This window comes from Hibiscus syriacus, unplaced genomic scaffold (genome assembly GCF_006381635.1).
Source record: "Hibiscus syriacus cultivar Baekdansim isolate YM2019G1 unplaced genomic scaffold, ASM638163v2 tig00110610_pilon, whole genome shotgun sequence".
NCBI lineage: Eukaryota > Viridiplantae > Streptophyta > Magnoliopsida > Malvales > Malvaceae > Hibiscus > Hibiscus syriacus.
In genome coordinates this window covers 2,001,854-2,022,768 of record NW_024062800.1, presented here as the reverse complement: position 1 = coordinate 2,022,768, position 20,915 = coordinate 2,001,854, and the positions used below count along the sequence as shown (strand labels likewise).

Here is a 20,915-nt window from a genome sequence, read left to right as displayed (position 1 = left end):
AAAAGGTGAGAACTTTTTTGGTGCTCCTTTTTAGTCTGAAAATATAGAGGTAAGTGTAGTAATCTCAATCTTTCAAGCTCCATTTTAAGCCCTTAACCTTAGAGTTTGGCCATAGTTGGATTTATGGAGGGTTTTATGGTTAAACCTTATGAGTGGTTCTAAACCCTCCTTAAGCTTTAGAAATCTCATTCTTATTTTTCTTAAGCTCTTAGATGAGTTAATAACTCATTTCCATTTATTGGTCTAGTGAGAGAAGTGGTGAGAGCTCAAAGAGGGAGGACAATGAAAAATAAATGATTGGGTGTGTAACACCCATATCCCGTATACCTTTCTGTACACGAGATACAGAGGTCACATCACTTTTTAAAACATTTTTTCATTTGAAAACTCGTAAAATTTTGTTCCAATTTGAACAACTACAAAATATGATATTTATAGAACAAAATAATAAAACTATCACTTTAAATACGTTATAAATTAATTTATATATTTCAATTACATGTCAACTAAGTTTTCAGAATAAACAATATTGTTTCAATGTTACTGACGAGTCAAGCTTTAATTGATGAAAGTTGATATTGTTGCACTCCTTACTTGGCAAAACCTTGATTTTTACCTACACGTGAAACAACACACGATAAGTATTTACTTAGTGAGACATAATACTGTAAAGATATCACAATTTATACAACATCATCTTATAAATTCTGAATGAATAATTTAATTGCATCATTCATAAGGACCAGATAAGCCCTTCTCAGTTAAACCATAATTCTTTCATACGATCATGGAAATTATCCTTAGTATGGCCATCATATTTATCCTTCTGTATATTTTCCCCATTATTCTTTATTTTCCATGTGCACATTAAATGTAAAAGTAATATACATGTATTGCACCAAGGTGCCAATTGATCATGTACCTTTTATAATCATTATGGGTGGCACCTTAAATATTGTTAATACACCATTTTGTATTTTCATTTGGGAATCCTTTCATGCCCATTATGTTCTGTTTACGTTTTTCTTTATAACATTCATTCATATTAGTTATGCATTGTTGTACGTTATATATATATATATATATATATATATATATATATATATATACAACATCCCTTCGTATCACTTATGCACCATTCATATCACAATACATTATAATTCCTTTATTCTTTTTCCCAAAGGTATTTAGCCTTTAATCTGACTTGCATCTTTGACACTTTTCTATCAAATGCACAGTTAGTCCATTATTCTTTTACTCAATAGTGTTTAACTATTCATCTAACTGGCATAATTGACACTTTTCTGCCAAATGCACAGCTAGGCCATTAATCTTTTACTCAATGGCATTTAACTGTTCATCTAACTGGCATAATTGACACCTTTCTACCAAATGCACATCTATGCCATTAATCTTTTACTCAACGATATTCAACCGTTCATCTAAATGGCATAAATGACTCATTTCTGTCAAATGCACAGTTAGGCCTCAAAGGCACTTAGCCTTTCATCTAACTGGCGTAATTGACACCTTTCTGTCAAATGCACAGTTAGTCCTCGAAGTCACTTAGCCTTTAATCTAACTGGCATAATTGACACCTTTTTGTCAAATGCAAAGTTAGGCCTCAAAGGCACTTATCCTTTTATCTAACTGTCATAATTGACACCTTTCTATCAAATGCACAGTTAGGCCTGAAAGGCCTTTAGTCTTTCATCTAATTGCATAAATGACTTCTTTCTGTCAAATGCACAGTTAGGCCTCAAAGGCACTTAGCCTTTCATCTAACTAGTGTAATTGACACCTTTCTGTCAAATGCACAGTTAGGCCTCAAAGGCACTTAGCCTTTAATCTAACTGGCATAATTGACACATTTTCGTCAAATGCAAAGTTAGGCCTTAAAGGCACTTAGCTTTTCATCTAACTGACATAAATGACATCTTTCTGTCAAATGCATAGTTAGGCCTCAAAGGCACTTAGCCTTTCATCTAACTGGCATAAATGACACCTTTCTGTAAAATGCACAGTTAGGCCTCAAAGGCACTTAGTCTTTCATCTAACTGGCATAAATGACATATTTCTATCAAATGCAGAGTTAGGCCTATTAATCTTTTATTTTAAACCAGTTTCTACTATAATAATTATTCATAATATCAATTAACTCTTTCAAATCATTATACATTCTATGATTTATACCTATAGTGCTCATGCAATAATCCCACAATCTTACTATAATTTACGTGTATTACTCACCCACTACCAATACGACAATTCACCTTCTTATTATGAACTTCTGATAATTTCAAATATATTTCCCATACGGAAATTCATACACTTAGTATGGATTTCTTAGTTCGCACACATAGTGCCCATACAGAAATTCATACACTTAGTATGAATTTCTTAGTTTTGCACACAAAGTACCCATACAGAAATTTATACACTTAGTATGGATTTCTTAAGTTTTCGTACACTTAGTGCCATTTGGTAATCACCATACTTATATTAATAAATCATACAACTATGACTATCGTAACATATACATGCATAATTAAATACACTCACCTGGATTGCCTCGCTATTATATCCAAAATGCAAAGTTGATTACTCAAGTACTTTGCCTTTGCCTTTTGTTTTTCTTGACTCGGGAGCTTGATTTCGATCTACTCAAGCATCCAATAAAGACAGGTACAATATCAATTGCTAGTATATTTCCTTACAATTATACTTAAACGTTACTCAAGAGTGCATATTATTATATTTTCCAAAACAATCTTAGCTTATCTTAACATTTCTGACTCAATAGTATAGATACCCCTACTATAGTATCGATATTACTATACTATAGTATCGATACCCTATTACGATACCGATATCATTCCTGCATTCTGTTAACAATGGTATCGATACCATCCTCATAGTATTGATACTCCCCTATTGGTATCGATATCACTTGAATAGGTATCGATACTACTCAGCGAATTCTACTGATTTTAAGCCTATAGTATCGGTATTGTTTGATCAATACTGATATCCTTACCTAGATTTTACATTTTTCAACCCGAATTTCACTTAATTTTCCCTTCTAATCTTATACTTTTACCTCCAACAATACTATTTAACTCCTCTTTATTTAACCCAACTAACTTTACTTCATTTTGCCATCTTTAACATATAATATCTTCATAAAACATCTCAACTCAATAATCATACCATTTTTTAAACACATTTTTTAATCATATCTCATTCTTATAATCTCTTGTTCAATCCTTTGACAAGTAAATTTTACTAATAAACATCAATAAAAACACATATATCAACAAGTCATTTAAAAACTCATTTCTTTAAATCTCTTATAAAACATCCACCACTTTGTTTTAAGCTTCTTTAATCCTTCCTTAAGCTCACATAACACCTAATGTCACCAAAGCAACCAATAATTTAAAGAAAGAACTAGCTAAGGGAAGTTTACCTTATGCTAGAGAGGAGAGCAATACCAACGTGAAGAAGAAGAATAGTAGGAAAGCTTTACTTTCCTCTTTCCTCATATTTAAAATCCCTAACATATTTTTAAATTCATTTTCCCTCTTAAAAGACCAAAATACCCTCTTAACTTATCTATTGATACAATTAGTCTAAACACTATTCCAAATCATTTTTCTCATCTCATCCTACTTATTCAATTAAATCTTAAATTTTCAAATCTTTTTGATATAGTCCCTGATCTGATTTTTGGGGTATTACAAGGTGAACCTTGAGTTGTTTCTTTAGCCTGTAGGTGTAAGGTAGCATATTTCTAACCTTTCTTTACTACTTTTAGATCAACAAGTGTAGTTTTGGTGCATGTTTGGGTGGATGAACCATTTGTGTGCACTTGGGGGATTTAAGCATGAAAATGGGGATTTATTATTACTATTATGTAAATTAGAAGCCTTTCATGTTCATTAAGTACCAAATAAGGTTTAAACACCATTTGGGGGCATTGAGGATACTTTAGGAACGAATTGGAGGATTCTAGATGGGTGAAACAGAGTTTTCTGGGAAAAATGTATCAATATTGTACGAATAGTACTGATACTGCCGGTCATATAAGGGAAAAATTCAAAATATTTGTGAGGAGAGTATCAATACCCCATCAAAGAGTATCGATATTGCTTAAGTGGTATAGATACTCGGGGTCTAGTATTGATACTGGGGATCTTGATCAAAAACATCGAAGGCAATTGATGTGAGCACATCTATGCCAGCAAAGAAATTTGATCCGGAGGTCTTACCAACAAGATCTATCATAAGTTCTAAGGCAAAGCATTTCAGAGAAGTTCTTTCTCTTAAGTGTTTATAAATTTTAGTATCGGTACTCATGAGAGTATTGATACAGAGGGTAGAGTATCGATACTCCCTATAGGGTTATCGATACCGAGGTATTTTTTTAAAACATCGAAAGTAATTTTAGTATCTATACTCAAGGGATTATATATACTCAAGTGGGAGAGTATCGATACTCTTAGGAAATTATCGATACTAGATAAGTTCCAAAACATCGAATGCATTTTTGGTACTAATACTCGGTGAAGTATCGATACCACATGAAAGGAGTACCAATACCCAAAGAGGAGTATCAATACCATCGAGATTGTTTAGGCTATTAGCTTACCTGAGGCTAGAGGGGAAAAACTAAGGGTTTAGTGCGAGAAACCTTCTAATGAACTCATAAGTGGAGCACCTTAATTATTTGTGTGGTAACATAATATCTTAATGAGGTAAGATGCCATAAGACTTATGCCTTGTATAATGCTCGAGAAACGACGGGGACACCCTAGCCACTTGTATAACGATTATGTGGATGAACGAGGATTCTCCAAATATATCCAATCCAGTTATATCCAATCCAGTTCTTGTGCACTTTAAATTGCTAGTTGGATGTTGCATCGATGCTAAGTGACCCGGGTAAATCTATAGTGCTTTAGAGGAGTATATTAGGCAAATGAGTTCTGATGCTATGCGATTTAGACTCATTTCAAATTATAGGGAGACACTAATGTTGTGTAACCCAAGTCTCACCTAAGGTGCCTTAGTAAGAAAAGAGGGGTGTGGGTTCCGCGATGCTAAGTGACCTCAAGCTACACAATGATGCTTACTCTTGTTTGTTATGATTATATATGAAAATACTCATAACCATACTTGTAGCATGCTTGTATGTTGGATGCATATAGTAAAGTACGATTATCTGTGTGGCACTAAGCTTGTTAGCTCAACATATGAAATGTGTTTCGGTGCGTAGGTTCTTAGGTGCCATCAGAGGAGCTCGTCGCTAGGTTTAAGGATTTCCAAACTTGATCACCTATCCGAGTACATCTCGAGTATTTAGTGGGCATCTACTGTTATAAACCCTAGATATTTAATATTTGAGTCGTAAACTCTATTTTTGTACGTATGTATTTCAGATACTATTATTAGAAGCTCCCCCATATTCTAAATACTTTATTTTGCAACTGCATTATGTTTTTGTTTATGTAATGATTTGGTGGTTAATTGGTCAAATGATTTCAAAAAAATGATTAGACACTCAGGGGTTCCGTGTGACATTCTAATCATCCAAACTTCAGGTTGGATCAGATTATGGTGTTATAGAGGTCCTTAGGAGAGAGTTAGGGAAGTTTGAGACTTACACTAAAGAGGTAAAACTATTAAACCTTAAGTAGGTAGAACTTGGTTAGGATCATGCATATACATGCTGCTTATTACCACGTCTGCTAGCATGCTTATGTTTATGTGATTCATATGATGCTTTAGATTAGCTATGATACTATTGGGCTTTGTAAGTTCAGTGTTTGGATATTTTCATTCACATGTCAACAATTAAGTTGTTCATGAAACACCATCACATCAGGATTTCCAGCAGCTCTCCTAGAGTATTGTACCGTAGCTTAGTAGGAATGTGTATTCATAGGACCCTTACTTATGTATTATAATCGTAAAATTTGATTTGTATTAATTGTTTTCAACTGTGTCATGGAGCCCCGATTTCTAAAAAAAAATTATTATTATTTGAACTATTGGTTTTTAAATAATGATTATGATTATTGATTTAAAAAAATGGTTAGCCACTTTAGTGATTCTGTGTGATATTCGAATCCTTCAGACTTTGGGTCAAATCGAATTAGGGTGTTACATTTCCTCTAAACTTGGTTTTTAATTATTACATGAAGAATTAATTAATTAAACCTCAACTCATCACTAGAACTTGTATATATCTGGATCATTAAGAATGTTTCATGTTTTACCATATATCTGTTTGGCCTTTAGCATATTTTGGTAGTTTTGTAGTACTGGGTTTTCCTAAAGCTTATTCTGTTACTTACCATTTCAGGTTAAAAAGAATGATCATGTACAATTATCGACATAAAAAATGGAGTTCCTTCGTCGTTTCTTGCGAGTATGATACTCGTATAATTAAGGGGCATATAGGTTACACTTTGTTTTTATATCAGTGTTTGAAACTTGTTTTGATATTGTATGTTATTGAATTCTGTTCTAACATCAGAACAATTCTAGAACTTATGTTTTTATTTATAATTCATTTTTACAATTTTAAATTTTATTTGATAAAATTTTGTTTTTCCCATATTCTTAGCATGAGTCTCTCCGGTGGCCCTAATGTGACACCTCAAATTGAATTGAGTTACCCGTATCACTTTAATAGTGTTACAAAAAATGACAATAATATGTGTTAAAGCAACCAAATTTCACATTAAATAGCCAAAAAAACATGATCAATAATTTGTGCTGAAATATACAATATTAGATTAAGCAAAAGAGTCTAATAATATCCAGAAAAGTAAAAGCCATGAAAAAGAGAGAAAGAAAATACATCTTTGGATTGAAAATTTCTCGAATTTCCCACCCTTGAGTTTTCGTCTTCATCGGTATGAAATACTTCATCAAATTTTCGTAGCCTACTCTTTTGGGTTAATTGATGAAAGAGAGATAACAGAAGAATTATAAGGAACTATTTGATGATATAGTGACCAATTTTTTTTTTTTTAAATTTTAATGAGGAAAACAAAAAATTACTCAAATATTAGTGATTATTTGTATATTTTACCCTTTTTAATTTTATATATTCATTGTGACACGTCAGCAATCTATTAAAAATCTAACAGCAACAGTTAACCCTCAATGACTACATCTTAATTAAATAAAAACAAAAATAATCACATCTTAACTAAATAAAACCAAAAATGACCAAGTGTCATATATTTTGAATTTATTAAGAAAAATTAGATGAAACATAAACGATAGTGATCAATCATTTATTAACCCTTGTTTTTTAGGGTAAATTATACCAGAGACCACTTAACTATAGACCCTTTTCATTTTGTCCACATTTTTTGAATTCTTGTCAAACAGGTCATCCAACTATTTAAATGCACTCAATCAGGCCACTTGCCCTTAGCAGTTAACGAAAGTGCTGACGTGACAGTTAATAAAATTGGTCTAATCACACATTTAGACATTATTATTTATATATTCTATCAAATTGATCATAATTTTAAATTAATTTAATATATTTAATCCTCCAATCATGTGATGACACATGTCAAAGGTGAAAAGTGTCATTAAACGTGTCACGACATGATTAGATTTTTTAAATTATTTTTAAGATTTTAATTAAATTATATTTCCACTAATTAGGTGGTGACATGTGTCACCCCTGTTCAAAGATTCAAACCTTGGATCAAGTGGAAATCAGGCAACACCTCAACTAGCAAAGCTAAAGCCACATTTGTTATTTATTCTCAAAATGCATTAATATAATATGTGTCAAATTACGACATAAAAATAAAAATAAAAATAAAAAGGTATTCTTGGATTCGAACATGAATGATTTATAAATAATAGTGTGAGTATTTTTCAAATGTATGATTTACTTTGGATTTGTTAAATAAAAAGTTAATATAATTTTATTTTTTTAAAATATAATTTATATATAATAATAATAAAATAATTATGAGAAAAATAAAAGGAAAATAATTTAATTTAAAAAACAAAAATTTTAAATTTGTATTTTTAGTGTAAGTATTTTTCAAATCATTTACCTTAGTTGCACCTTAACGCACTTCTAATTTAAAATTTTATGTTCGAATCCAATCAATACCTTTTTTATTTTTATTTTTTGTCATAATTCGAAATATATTATATAAAACATTTTGAAAACAAGTAACAAATGTGGCCTTAACTTTGGTGGATGAGGCATAGCATTATTTCCACTTGATCCAAGGTTCCAAAATTTGACAGTGTCGCCACCTGATTGGTGGAAATATCATTTAATTAAAATATTGAAAATAATTTAAAAAACATCCAATCATATCGTGACACATGTCATGACACATTTAAAATTATGAATAATTTGATAGAATGTATAAATAGTAAGGATTAAATGTGTGTTTAGACCAATTTTATTAAATGTCATGTATGCATTTCCGTTAACTGTTAACGACAAGTGATTTGATTAAATGCATTTAAATAATTGAATGAACTGATTGAAAAGAATTCAAAAATAATGATCCAAATAAAAACGGAGTATAGTTAAGTGGTCTTTGATATAGTTTAACTTTTTTTTTAAACAACCCTTTGTTTTTTTAGAACGGATATTACTCCATAAAATTGCCAGCATTTTTTTATCCCAAAACTTTTATATATATACGGGAAACAGAGCAACTCCAGCGTCGTGGGTATTTAGGGTTTAAGGCAGACGGTTGTGGGTGCTGAGGGTGTTGGAGGTTTCTAAGACTGAAACAGTGTTTGATTTTCTTCATTTTCTGCTTCTCTTCTTCACCATGTGGGCACTACGCCGACTTCCTAAGCCGCTCAAGTACACTTCTCTTTCTCCTTTTACTTTGTATTTATATGTTTTCTGCATTTCACTTGTTTTTCCCTCTTTTTCCTCTGTGTTTGTTTACCGAGAAAACCTGCAAGGAGGAAAAGAAGGGAAGACAAATAAATTTGTGTTGTTTTGTATATACCTGCTTTATTTGGTAGAAATTAATTAACTTAAGCTGAACCCAACCAGCTCTCTGAACTTACGTTCTTGACCATTTCTTGCATGATAAATAGTTTGTGCTTGAGATTGAGATGAGAAATGGTGAAAAATGCTTGATACCATTTGGATGAGTAGATTGAATTTTGTTCAATTTTCTTATTCCCAGTTGAAGATTCTGAATTTGTTTACACCCCTAACTATCTAACAATTATAACAATCCTCTATCTTTCCATTTCTATCAGTATATTGAATCCCATACTACCCTGGAAACCAAATTGATGTATTTTCTATTTTTTTTAATACGTTCATTATTTTATTTAACTGTTGAATTATTAAATTCCAACAAAAAGTTTCATCAGTCTTCATTCTCTTTCTCTCTCTGTCTCCCTCTTTTTTTTTTAATTTGATATTAAGCTTTTGAAATTAGAAAATACAGTTTCTTTTTCGTGATTTTTTGGTTTGAATATAGTGGATCATGAATTGTTTGGCCTGGTTTCCAGGGAATCAAGGATCAGTGTTCGAGCTTCTTATGCTGTTTCTGCTCAATTGCAAACTTCAAGTTACTTCATTGAAGAAATTGCTACTATTTTTGGTTCTTGCCAAACATTATCTGATAAAGGTCTATCTTTATTGAGATTTTACCACACAAGACGTGCATCCTCTAAGTTCTCTGTTAAAAAATTTGGCCTTTCTTCCCAAGCTGGTGCTGAAAGCAGTGGGGAGGAAGATGACGTTGAAGATGGTTTTTCTGAACTTGAAACGCCTGCTAATGCTGAGACCAAAGGAGAACATATTGTTAAGGATGAAACTAAAGATGGACTGGATTCTGATCAAGAATTATCTGGTGATATTGAAGAAACTGCTTTAAATGAACTGGAATTGTTTGAGGCTGAGACGGATGTTCTTGATAAGAAGTCATCTTCACGGAGAACTAACTCGGAACTATTCAAAGCTATTATCTCTGCTCCAGGTCTTTCTATTTATAAGGCTCTTGATAAGTGGGTTGAGGAAGGAAAAAGTATTAGCAGAGATGATGTTTCTTTTGCATTTCTCAATCTTCGCAAGCGCAAAATGTATGGCAGGGCATTGCAGGTGATTTGACTTATCATTGTATCGATTTTGAGAATTTATTTTTCATTAAACTAAGGTCACTGTGTTGTGTATGAAACTACCTTCTCTGCATATAGGTGTTTATTCAATGTGATTTTAGGATTCGGATAATTTTATCAGTTGAAAAATATTTGAATAAGATTTTATAAAAAAATGTTAATTAAATTGTAAACACTGAACTTATACTGTTTGTAAGTGGAAAAGTGTAAAACTAAATATGATTTAGGCAAATCTGTGTATCCTTTTCTTCAATAAAGAAACAAAGAGAACTTTTATTGCTTTCTCTAAGTTGTGTATCTTTTTTGTCATGGTAAACATTACTTGATTGTTTGAGGTTTCATGGTTTTAGTTAAACAGTAAAGCATATCAGTTGAAACTTTTTTCAAAAAATTGAGCTGAACAAGAAATCAACTTTGTGCTGATGCTATGGTGTAAATGTGGAAACAATCAACCGCGGACTTTTGTAAGTATATGTGTAAACCCTCTTGTTAACTTGAGTACAAACCATTTCAAACAAGTAAAGATTTGGTAACCAAGCTTTACCCAACTTTGTGCTGATGCTATGGTGTAAATGTGGAAACAATCAACCGCTAGCTTTTGTAAGTATATGTGTAAACCCTCTTGTTAACTCGAGTACAAACCATTTCAAACAAGTAAAGATTTGGTAACCAGGCTTTACCCTACTTTCTTTTTGATGCAATGTTGCATGATTATATTGAAACTTTGTTTCTTGTTATTTTACCTGATGTATTAGTATATCACTTTGGGAAAGGAGTAGTCATTGTGCATTTACCAATCATGGCTGCTGGATGCATGTTTTCTCTGCACTCATCAATTGCTCTCAATTGAAAAGTACTAACCAATAGTTAGAATATATAGGTTTTCATCTAGTTGTCTAGTTGCAGGTGTTCTTGCAACAACCTTACATCCATATGATGATACTGCTAAGCCTCTGGTAGCTATTGTGATTGGAAATTTGGTTGCACAAATTTGGCACTAAAATTGTTCTGAAAACTGTGCCTTTAGTTTATGTTCTTTCTCCTTGGAATTGGCTCACTTTTCTTTCTCCTCGAGCTAGGAGACAGATGGAGATCCTCTTAAGAGAAAAGTCATTTCCCCGTTTTGGGTTTCACTTGTTTTTGGTTTGCTTGTTATTACGTAAAGGCTCAAAGAGAACTCGATTACTACTTCCTTTAAACTTGCTTGGGCTTCTAGCTTTTACAGTGCACAATTTGCAGTCTCGCAATTTCAACTGCTTAAATGGTATGGATTTTATAGTTCAGTTGATAATTTTTTTCTAATCTTAGAATGTCACCAACACCCCGTTTAGGCATCTTTGTCCTTCTCCCATTCTGCCGGCTTACTTGATATTTTTTTGAATGCCTAAATTGAAATGATATTCTATTGTGTATGGTTCTGGTTATTGGAAGTTGTAGGTTTTACTTAATTGCATTTTGTTCTTTCCTATCTGTTTGCTTACAGATTTGATTGTTTGCAGCTCTCTGAGTGGTTGGAGATGAAGAAGCAGCTTGACTTTGTTGAGAGAGATTATGCTTCTCGTCTTGATTTAATTGCCAAGGTACGGGGTCTCCAAAAGGCAGAAGACTACATTCAGACTATCCCGAAAGCTTTCAGGGGAGAGGTAATCTACAGAACCCTCCTTGCCAACTGTGTTGTTTCTAACCATTTGAAGAAAGCAGAGGAGGTCTTTAACAAAATGAAGGACTTAGAATTCCCGATTACTGCATTTGCTTGCAACCAGCTGTTACTCCTCTATAAGAGGCTTGACAAGAAAAAAATAGCTGATGTGCTGTTGTTAATGGAAAAAGAAAATGTCAAACTTTCACCCTTTACTTATAGAATCTTAATTGATACGAAAGGTTTATGTAATGACATAGCTGGGATGGATCAAATTGTCGAGACAATGAAAGCTGAAGGTCTTGAACTGGACATCCTTACACAATCCATCCTGGCTAAGCACTATGTCTCAGCTGGCCTTGCAGAAAAAGCTGAGGAAGTTTTGAAGATGATGGAAGGAGACAACATAAAGGAGAATCGTTGGGGTTGCAGGTTTTTGCTCCCTCTATATGCTGAACTTGGAAAGGCCGATGAAGTGGAAAGAATTTGGAAGGTCTGTGAATCAAACCCCCGCTTTGAAGAGTGTATGGCTGCCATTGAAGCTTGGGGAAAGGTGGGGCAAATTGAAAAATCAGAAGCAGCTTTCGATGGGCAGTTAGCAACATCAAAAAAGCTTCCTGCTAAGTGTTATACCAAGCTTTTGAAGGTCTACTCAGACCATAAGATGGTGCAAAAAGGGAAAGATCTTGTTAAACGAATGGATGATAATGGGTTGAAGATCGGGCCATTGACTTGGGATGCACTTGTGAAGCTTTATGTTGAAGCAGGGGAACTGGAAAAGGCCGACTCGATCTTGCAAAAGGCATGTCAGCAAAAGGAATCTAAGCCCTTGTTTGCTTCTTTCATGGCTGTGATGGAGCAGTATGCTAAGAGGGGTGATATCCATAATGCAGAAAAAATGTTTCATAGAATGAGGCAGTCAGGATATGTTGGTCGAATACGTCAGTTCCAATCTCTACTTGAAGCGTATAAAAATGGCAAAGCTCCTGCTTATGGGATCAGGGAGAGAATGAAAGCAGATAACATATTCCCCAATAGGTACTTAGCGGCTCAATTGGCTCAAGTTGATGCGTTCAGAAGGACTGCGGTGTCTGATTTGCTGGACTAAGGATTTCAATGGTTACTTGGCAACCTTTATTTCTATGAATAGTTATGCGTTTCATGTGGTCAAATACTGGTTGTTTAGCACTAGACATTGTATGTTCTGCTTAATTAAATTTCAAACCGTACTAAGTCTTTAAGAAATATGTTTTTTTTTCTTTAATATCCCTGAAGTGGATATATAATTGTAGCAGTTTGTTGTTAGTTCCTAAAAGATTGGTCGGCCTTTCTATGAGTTAAAGAGTTTACTATAGGTTCAGACATTCGAATAATCTAATTACCATCCATGGCAAATCTGGATCAAATATGTATTATTATCTGGAAATGGGTCAACCCCTTTTCGGCCTAGAAATCCAATAAGCCATTCAAAACAGCAATTTCGACGTCTTTGCCGAGAAAGTTGTTTCTCTCCGTCTTCTCCGGTCTTCCTCCCGTCCTCTTCAATAGCATCCTTCGAACTGAACCCCTCTTGCCGGCTTTCTTCTTTGAATGTTTTAATTCCTTGAGTTCTTGCTCGAATATTTTAGGACGTTTCGTTATTGCTCGAACATGTTAGGACGTTTTGTTAAAGAAGTAGCCTTAATAGGAGTTAAACGGTCAATTAACATGGTTGTCTTGTACCAATTCAATCGTTTTAACGTGTCAAATTAGCCTTTTATTATTCCTAATAACAATTATTAATAACGAGTGATCGATTTTTTATAAATCGATAACGTTAGTTACCAAAATATAATTTTTGAAACATTAATAGAAAAAACTTAACATCCATGATCATTTATATAGTTTATTCTATATAAAACTGTAATTCCATCTACATTTAATCAATAAAATGAATGCCCATATTTAGTAGTTTCAGACATTAAGATCCTTATTTTCACTTTTTTTTTTGTTAATAAAAAAAGATTACAATATTATGGAAAAAACCAAACACGTGTTTTTTTTTTATTTTCAAAACCTAATGTGTAAATTGGATGTTGGAGGCCATGAAAAGTCCTATCAACGTTTTATTTTGGTTGGACTACAACTCTAAAATAGTAAAACAAACATCCTAGTTTCGTGTGTCCTTTCCAAATGTTAGGGCTTTAGATGCTTTAGGAGACAAATAAAACACCCTTTGACTTAGAGAAAGAGAGAGAACATAGGAGAGATTTATGTCCTGTCAAAAGCCTTCTTTAGGTAGGGAATAAAAACCCATAGTAAAAATGTTGTAAACAAAAGACTAATGCGGGTTTTTCAACACGTAATCTTCACTTAAATATAATAATGCAAATCTCGTGCATGTTGCTCATACAGTTTATTTGTGATTAGTTATGATTCGACAACAAAAAGATTGAATTTTAGTACAAAAAGGAAAGGAGAATTGCAATACAATTTGTTCATTAAAGACGTTTTTCTGTTCAATCTTTTGGATAATTTGTTGTTTGCATCAACGAATCTCATCATTTTCTTTTCAATGTAGTCATGATTATCTTGCATATAATTGTACTTAGATTTCAATGATTAGTGTCTAGAAGAATTTGCAGAAAATGAACAAAGAGCAAAGTAGTGTTCTGAAAGCATGGGAGGCCACCATGCGCAAGACTCAAGCTGCAAAAAAACGAGCAAATAGCATTTTTGGGATAACATCTGTGGCGAACGTACCTCAAAACGACGTCCAAGGCGACGATACTGCTAAAAATGTTAGCACATCCGGGGAACCGTACTTCGCCGAGAAAATCCTTCCGAACGGGGATTATTACACGGGGCAATGGCACGATAATTTCCCCGACGGACAAGGGAAATACTTGTGGACAGACGGATGCATCTATATCGGAGAGTGGCACAAAGGCAAAACTATGGGGAGGGGAAGGTTCACCTGGCCCTCTGGTGCTAGTTATGAAGGAGAGTTCAAAACCGGATACATGGATGGAACCGGTGTATATATCGGAGCCAATGGGGATACATACAAGGGAAACTGGGTGATGAACTTGAAACATGGACATGGCACAATGCACTATTCGAACGGAGATTTGTTCGACGGCGAATGGCGTCGGGGTTTACAAGAAGGACACGGGAAATATCAATGGAAGAACAAGAACTATTACGTAGGAGAATGGAAGAACGGCGTGATTTCCGGTAAGGGGACATTCGTGTGGAGCAATGGGAACAAGTATGAAGGATTTTGGGAAGATGGTCTGCCAAAAGGAAATGGAACATATCAATGGCCTGATGGTAGTTTTTACGTAGGGAATTGGAACAAAGATCCTGATGAACAAAATGGTACATATTACCCTTCAGAATCATCTTCTTCTTCAGCTGCAGATTTCGAATGGGATCCTATGACAGTGTACAATGACTTGGCTAACAGCAAAGTCTGCCATGCAGAAAGGGTTTCGATTATGCCATCACAAAAGAGATTAGCAATGTGGTATTCAACAAAGGGTGTTGATCGGCCTAGAAGACTGTCGGTTGATGGTAGGGCAAGTGTAGGTGTAGAGAGGCCATTAGATAAGGCCAGCTTATGGGAGAATGATGGTGATGGGAATAGTTTAAGAGATTTGGATTATGAGTTGTATGATGATACAAACCCAAAGTTCAACCTTGGGTTGCCTTTGAAAGTGCCCAAACTAGGAAAAAGACAGGGGGAGACAATATCCAAAGGTCATAGGAACTACGAACTCATGCTGAATTTGCAGCTAGGGATCAGGCATTCTGTAGGAAGACCTGCACCAGCCACTGGTTTTGATCTCAAGGCTTCAGCTTTTGACCCTAAGGAGAAAATCTGGACCAGGTTTCCTCCTGAAGGTAGTAAATACACCCCACCACATCAATCTTGTGAGTTTAGATGGAAAGATTATTGTCCAGTAGTATTCAGGTTAGACATTATACAATCATCATGCATAATTAGTTTCAAGAGATTATTTCATGGGCATAATTACAAAAATTACCTTCAATGTTTGCACAAATGGTCATATTGGTCCCTACTCTTTTTTTTAGCATTTTAGCCCCCAAGGTTCTAATTTTTTGTCAAAATATTTCATGTTAGAAGGAAATCGTTAGTCGACTAACAGTCAACACATGTTGTTGACGTGGTATTTTCATGTGTTTAATTGACGACGTGACATCAATTAAGTACATATAAAAATATTACGTTAGCAACATGTATCGACCGTTAGTCAAAATAATGAGTATTTTGACTAAAAGTTGTAACGTTGGGTTAAATATTCCTAAAACAGTAAGAGTCAAAATGATAATTTATGCAAATGTTGGGGGTAATTTTGTCATTATTCCTATTTCTCGAGATTATTTCATGCCAAGTAAATTCACATTATGATTTGTGTAAAAGGACTTTGAGGAAATTGTTCAAGGTAGACCCAGCAGATTACATGATATCCATTTGTGGGAACGATGCACTGAGGGAACTATCTTCCCCTGGTAAAAGTGGAAGCTTCTTTTATCTGACAAATGATGATCGATACATGATCAAAACCATGAAAAAGTCTGAAACGAAAGTGAGTTTTTGTTTCCTCGTACCTTTTTTATAGTTTGAATCCGAAAGTCTGCAACTTTATTGATTTGTTGTACAGGTGTTTTTAAGGATGCTTTCAGCTTATTATAACCATTGCCGATCCTTTGACAATACTTTGGTAATAAAATATTACGGCTTGCACTGCGTAAAACTCACTGGCCCGGCTCAAAAAAAGGTCAGTAACTATCATTTTGTCTCTTCTAAAAATCGATAATAATTTAGCACAAAAAGCTGCAGCAAATGATAGGGTGAACGATTCAGGTACGATTCATTATTATGGGGAACCTCTTACGCTCCGACTATACAATTCATAGACGATTTGACTTGAAAGGGTCTTCTTTAGGACGCATAACAGATAAGGCCGAGTCTGAGATCGATAATACCACTATACTTAAGGATCTTGATCTCAATTTCATATTCAAACTGCAGAAATCTTGGTTTCAGGAGTTTTGTTGGTAAATATTATCCTTCTTGTACAATATTTATCTAAACTATAAGTACAATATTCATAAACGTGCCCTCTTCACAGGCAAATCGACAGGGATTGTGAGTTTCTTGAACAAGAAAGAACAATGGACTATAGTCTTTTAGTGGGTCTTCATTTTAGAGAAACATCACCTAATGGAGAGCTAGTTCCTTGCGAGGACGTTCTTCATCCGGTTATCTTTCTTCTCTTCTTAAGATTAATGGCAAAGTGTATTCTTCTAAACCCTAAGAATTGAAATACGTATTTTGCATCTTTTCAGACAATTCACAAAATGATGCAGCTCATCATCTTCCTAGAACTGATATGGACCAACTTATTCTAGACCCTAAGAGGTGAAATATAATTCCTGCTTTTGTGTCTCTATGTATCCAAGCCAACATGTGTTAATCACAACTCATGAACATTGCAGGTGGGCTAGCATCAAGCTAGGTATTAACATGCCGACGAGAGTCGAAAGAACGATAAGGAAACAGGAACTTGAACTACAACTAGTCGGAGAACGGACGGGGGAGTGTTACGAAGTTGTGATGTTCTTTGGCATCATCGATATACTTCAAGATTATGACATTACCAAAAAGCTCGAGCATGCTTATAAATCTATTCAGTATGACCCTACTTCGATATCAGCTGTGGATCCGAAACAGTACTCTAGACGATTTCGGGACTTCATTTTTAAAGTTTTTGAAGAAGACACTTAGCAGCTTTCAGCTGTGAACATGAGCAGGATGCTGTGTTCCATGAGTCTGTGGATTGAGTTAGCTATAAGCTTTGAAGTAGTAGCCATGATTACACTATTATGTAATGTAATTCTAAAGTACCAATTAGATACATTTATGGGAATGCCATGTATTTCAGTGAATATGCAGATTGCATTGTAGCTAGAAAAGTTCAAGATAATTTCCATGTGCAATCATATCCTCTTGTAAACCACTACTTTTTTCCGGCCCGTTATTTGACCCATATTTCTTTTTGACATGTTTCGACCTATTTTCAAATACCGTTTAAATAAATTATTTATTCATTTATTGAAAAAATAGTTTATCTATTTATTTATTTATCTACAAACTCAATTACAAATGGCCCAAACATTAGCCTATAGCTTCCATTATACCCAAAACTCACATGCCTACATGATTGTCTCATCAAACCTTGGAGATCCAAGACCAGAAGAATTCATGCCAGCTGTTCAAAGGAGACGCGTGTAAGAAGCACGCGTTGACGCGTAAGTGGTTCTGTTTCAAGTCATTTCAGAGAATAGCTTCTCCCCGTAAATTCCACAAATACAAAAATAAATATTTGAAAATACACTTTTTGATAAATAAAAAATTCATAACACAAAATATTTAAAAGGATTTGCAAAGAGAAAATAACCTCAGTGACTGAAAATGTCTTATAATATACGATTTTGACCAACTTTTTTTTGATTTGCCAAAATGACCAACAAAATCGCAATGCGATCTCTAAATCGCAACGCGATCTCCAGTATCACAAATTAGTTTCCAATTCGTAACGCGATTTTGACTATCGCATCGCGATTTTCCAAATTCGCGTTGCGATAATACAAAATCGCAACGCGATTCTAACTATCGCAACACTGAATTTCAAATTCGCAACAGGTTTTAGTTTCGCAACACAAATGTTTTGGGTATATAACTACGCAGCAGCAACAACTCATAACCTAAATCCCTAAATTGCAACCCATTCCATCTCCATCTATCACTCTCTCCGGTGACATCCGTTCCTATATCCAACGACATCCTATATCCAACGACATCATTCCCCATCCGGCAATAGGTTTTAGTTTCGCAGCTCGTTTGTTTAGTAAATTAATTTACAATAATGAAATCATCTAATGTTGATCATGTTTGGATAGATTTGTGTTTTGGAGGGTCATGGGAGAATGTTCATGGTGTTTTACAATATATGCCTTTACTCATGAATCTTCAACTAAAACTGTCATTAAAAAAGTTAACTTATGAAACTCTATTAGAGCCCCTAAGTGGATTTAGGCTATCTTATCAGAGAAAAGGTAAAGTTTATTTGTTAACCGACAATGAAGATGTTGAACGATTCATTGCTTACATTAGTGTTTCACAAGATGATGTTACATTGTATGTTGTTGAACCTAGAAGTAGTAAAGTTGGGTCAGTAGCGGGTAGTAATCAACTAAGTTTTTCAACCCCAATTTATGGTGCTTAAAATTTAATGGTTCCACCACAATTTCATCACCAAGCAAATTTTGTTTCACCACATTTCCAATACCAAACACAATCTCAAAACCCACAACCTTTCCCTAATCCAAATCCCAATCAACTTTCAGCACCAAATTCCGGTTTTCGTATTGACCAGTTAGACGATGATGAGCCAACAGAAAAAATTGTGAGTACTAGTTAGTATTCGAAATTTGATCTTGGTCAATACCCGGACTTTGATCTTGGTTAATACTCAGATTTTGATGATGTTTCAGAAGAAGAAACAGACCATGCGTGTAATGATTTTGATATTGGTCAATACCTGAATTTTGATGATGAAACAACCGCTGCCGAGGAAGATGTTGTTGATGATAATGAGGAGGAAGTTACGACTGTGAATGAACATGTTGAACATCCATTCTGTAATTCATATAACCCTGAAGAAGAAAAACAACAAGAAGAAATCCTCGAAGAAAATGCCACGGGAGTATAACTGGAATATGCCAGAATTACTTCAGATACCGGAAGAAGAGTTGGTAAAGATAGCAGTTGATTGTTACACAAAAATTATTCGTATCAAGAAAGATGATTGTTTTGATACAAAGGAAGACTTGAAGATAGCTTTGTATACGAAATGTGTGGAAGATGGCTATCAACTAAAAGTTAACAAATCAAGCAAAGATCGTTTCGAAACAAGGTGTATGATTGATAAAAATTGTACGCGGCGTATGATTGCAAAGAGGATAAAAGATTGCAAAATGTTTCAAGTTAGGACTTTTATTGATAAACATACATGTTCAAGAACCCAAGTTTTTCCTCACCATAGACAGGCAAACAAAAAGGTGTTGGGTGGTTTTCTGGCTGAGTTAATGTTTTTTAATGGCAGGGTATATTGGGGACATGAAATTATGACTGACATGAATGCTCGGTTTAAGATTAGTATCTCATATTCTCAAGCTTGGAGAGCCAAATGTTATGCCTTGGAATTGTTGAAGGGGTCTCCAGAAGCATTGTTTGCCCAACTGCCGGCTTATTTTCACAATTTAAAGCTGAAAAATCCTGGGTCGGTAACTCATATCAAAACAGATAGAGATGGACGCTTTGAGTTGTGTTTATCGCCATTGGTGCTGCGGTTAGTAAATCAATATAATTTTGTTGACTCATTTTTGTTAGTTACATGCATTTCACGATTAAATGATTATATTTCTTGTGTATATTATTTTGTAGATTCGTTCGTTTATTACTTGCATGCGCCCAGTTATTATAGTTGACAAAGCACATTTGAAAGGTCGATACCTTGGAGTAAACTTATTAGCAGTAGTCATAGATGCTAACAATGGGATATTGCCAATAGCTTACAGGGTTGGCAAATCTGAAACCTCTGATTCATGGACATGGTTTATGGGGCATCTTAGGGATTGCATAGGTCCTATTAGCAATCTGACAATCATATCCGATAGGGCAAACTCAATTGACAACGCTGTTAGAAGGTGTTTCCTAGATGCTTTTCATGGACTTTGTGGTGTTCATTTGTATAGAAATCTAAATTCAAGGTCTGCTAGTATAAAATATCATAAATGGACATACTGGAAAGCTGTAAAAGCTTATCGGGAAGTGGGTTTTAATAAGCATATAAATTGTTTAAGACGTGTTTTACCTCAGTGTGCTCAAACACTAGAAGATGTCAGGTTTGAAAGATGGTGAATAGTACATCAACTTGGAGCAAGATATGATTTCATGACGTCTAATAGTACAGAATCAATCAACGCTCTAAGTCGTCATTCCCGGAAATTACCCATTACTATGTTAATGGAGTTTTTTCGAGCCTCTACTCAACAG

The 20,915-nt window shown here is 34.4% G+C and overlaps 2 protein-coding genes across 3 annotated transcripts; both read left to right on the top strand.

Annotated features, from left to right (window-relative positions):
* Window positions 1–8,713: 8,713 nt before the first annotated feature.
* Window positions 8,714–12,975, top strand: LOC120135657 (pentatricopeptide repeat-containing protein At1g80270, mitochondrial-like). The gene is made up of 3 exons (XM_039151891.1): window positions 8,714–8,872; window positions 9,541–10,132; window positions 11,649–12,975. The coding sequence occupies exons 1-3, from the start codon at window positions 8,838–8,840 to the stop codon at window positions 12,894–12,896; spliced, it is 1,875 nt and encodes a 624-aa protein (XP_039007822.1). The 5' UTR covers window positions 8,714–8,837; the 3' UTR covers window positions 12,897–12,975.
* Window positions 12,976–14,337: 1,362 nt separating this feature from the next.
* Window positions 14,338–17,582, top strand: LOC120135466 (phosphatidylinositol 4-phosphate 5-kinase 4-like). Of its 2 annotated transcripts, XM_039151741.1 has the most exons (7): window positions 14,338–15,743; window positions 16,215–16,380; window positions 16,456–16,572; window positions 16,659–16,852; window positions 16,927–17,059; window positions 17,146–17,216; window positions 17,294–17,582. In XM_039151741.1, exons 1-7 carry the CDS (start codon window positions 14,416–14,418, stop codon window positions 17,580–17,582), a joined length of 2,298 nt encoding a protein of 765 aa, XP_039007672.1. In that variant the 5' UTR covers window positions 14,338–14,415. The 2 variants fall into 2 exon arrangements, with proteins under 2 accessions (XP_039007672.1, XP_039007671.1); XM_039151740.1 differs by lacking the exon at window positions 17,294–17,582 and having other exon boundaries at window positions 16,927–17,056; window positions 17,144–17,219.
* The last annotated feature ends 3,333 nt before the right edge of the window (window positions 17,583–20,915 follow it).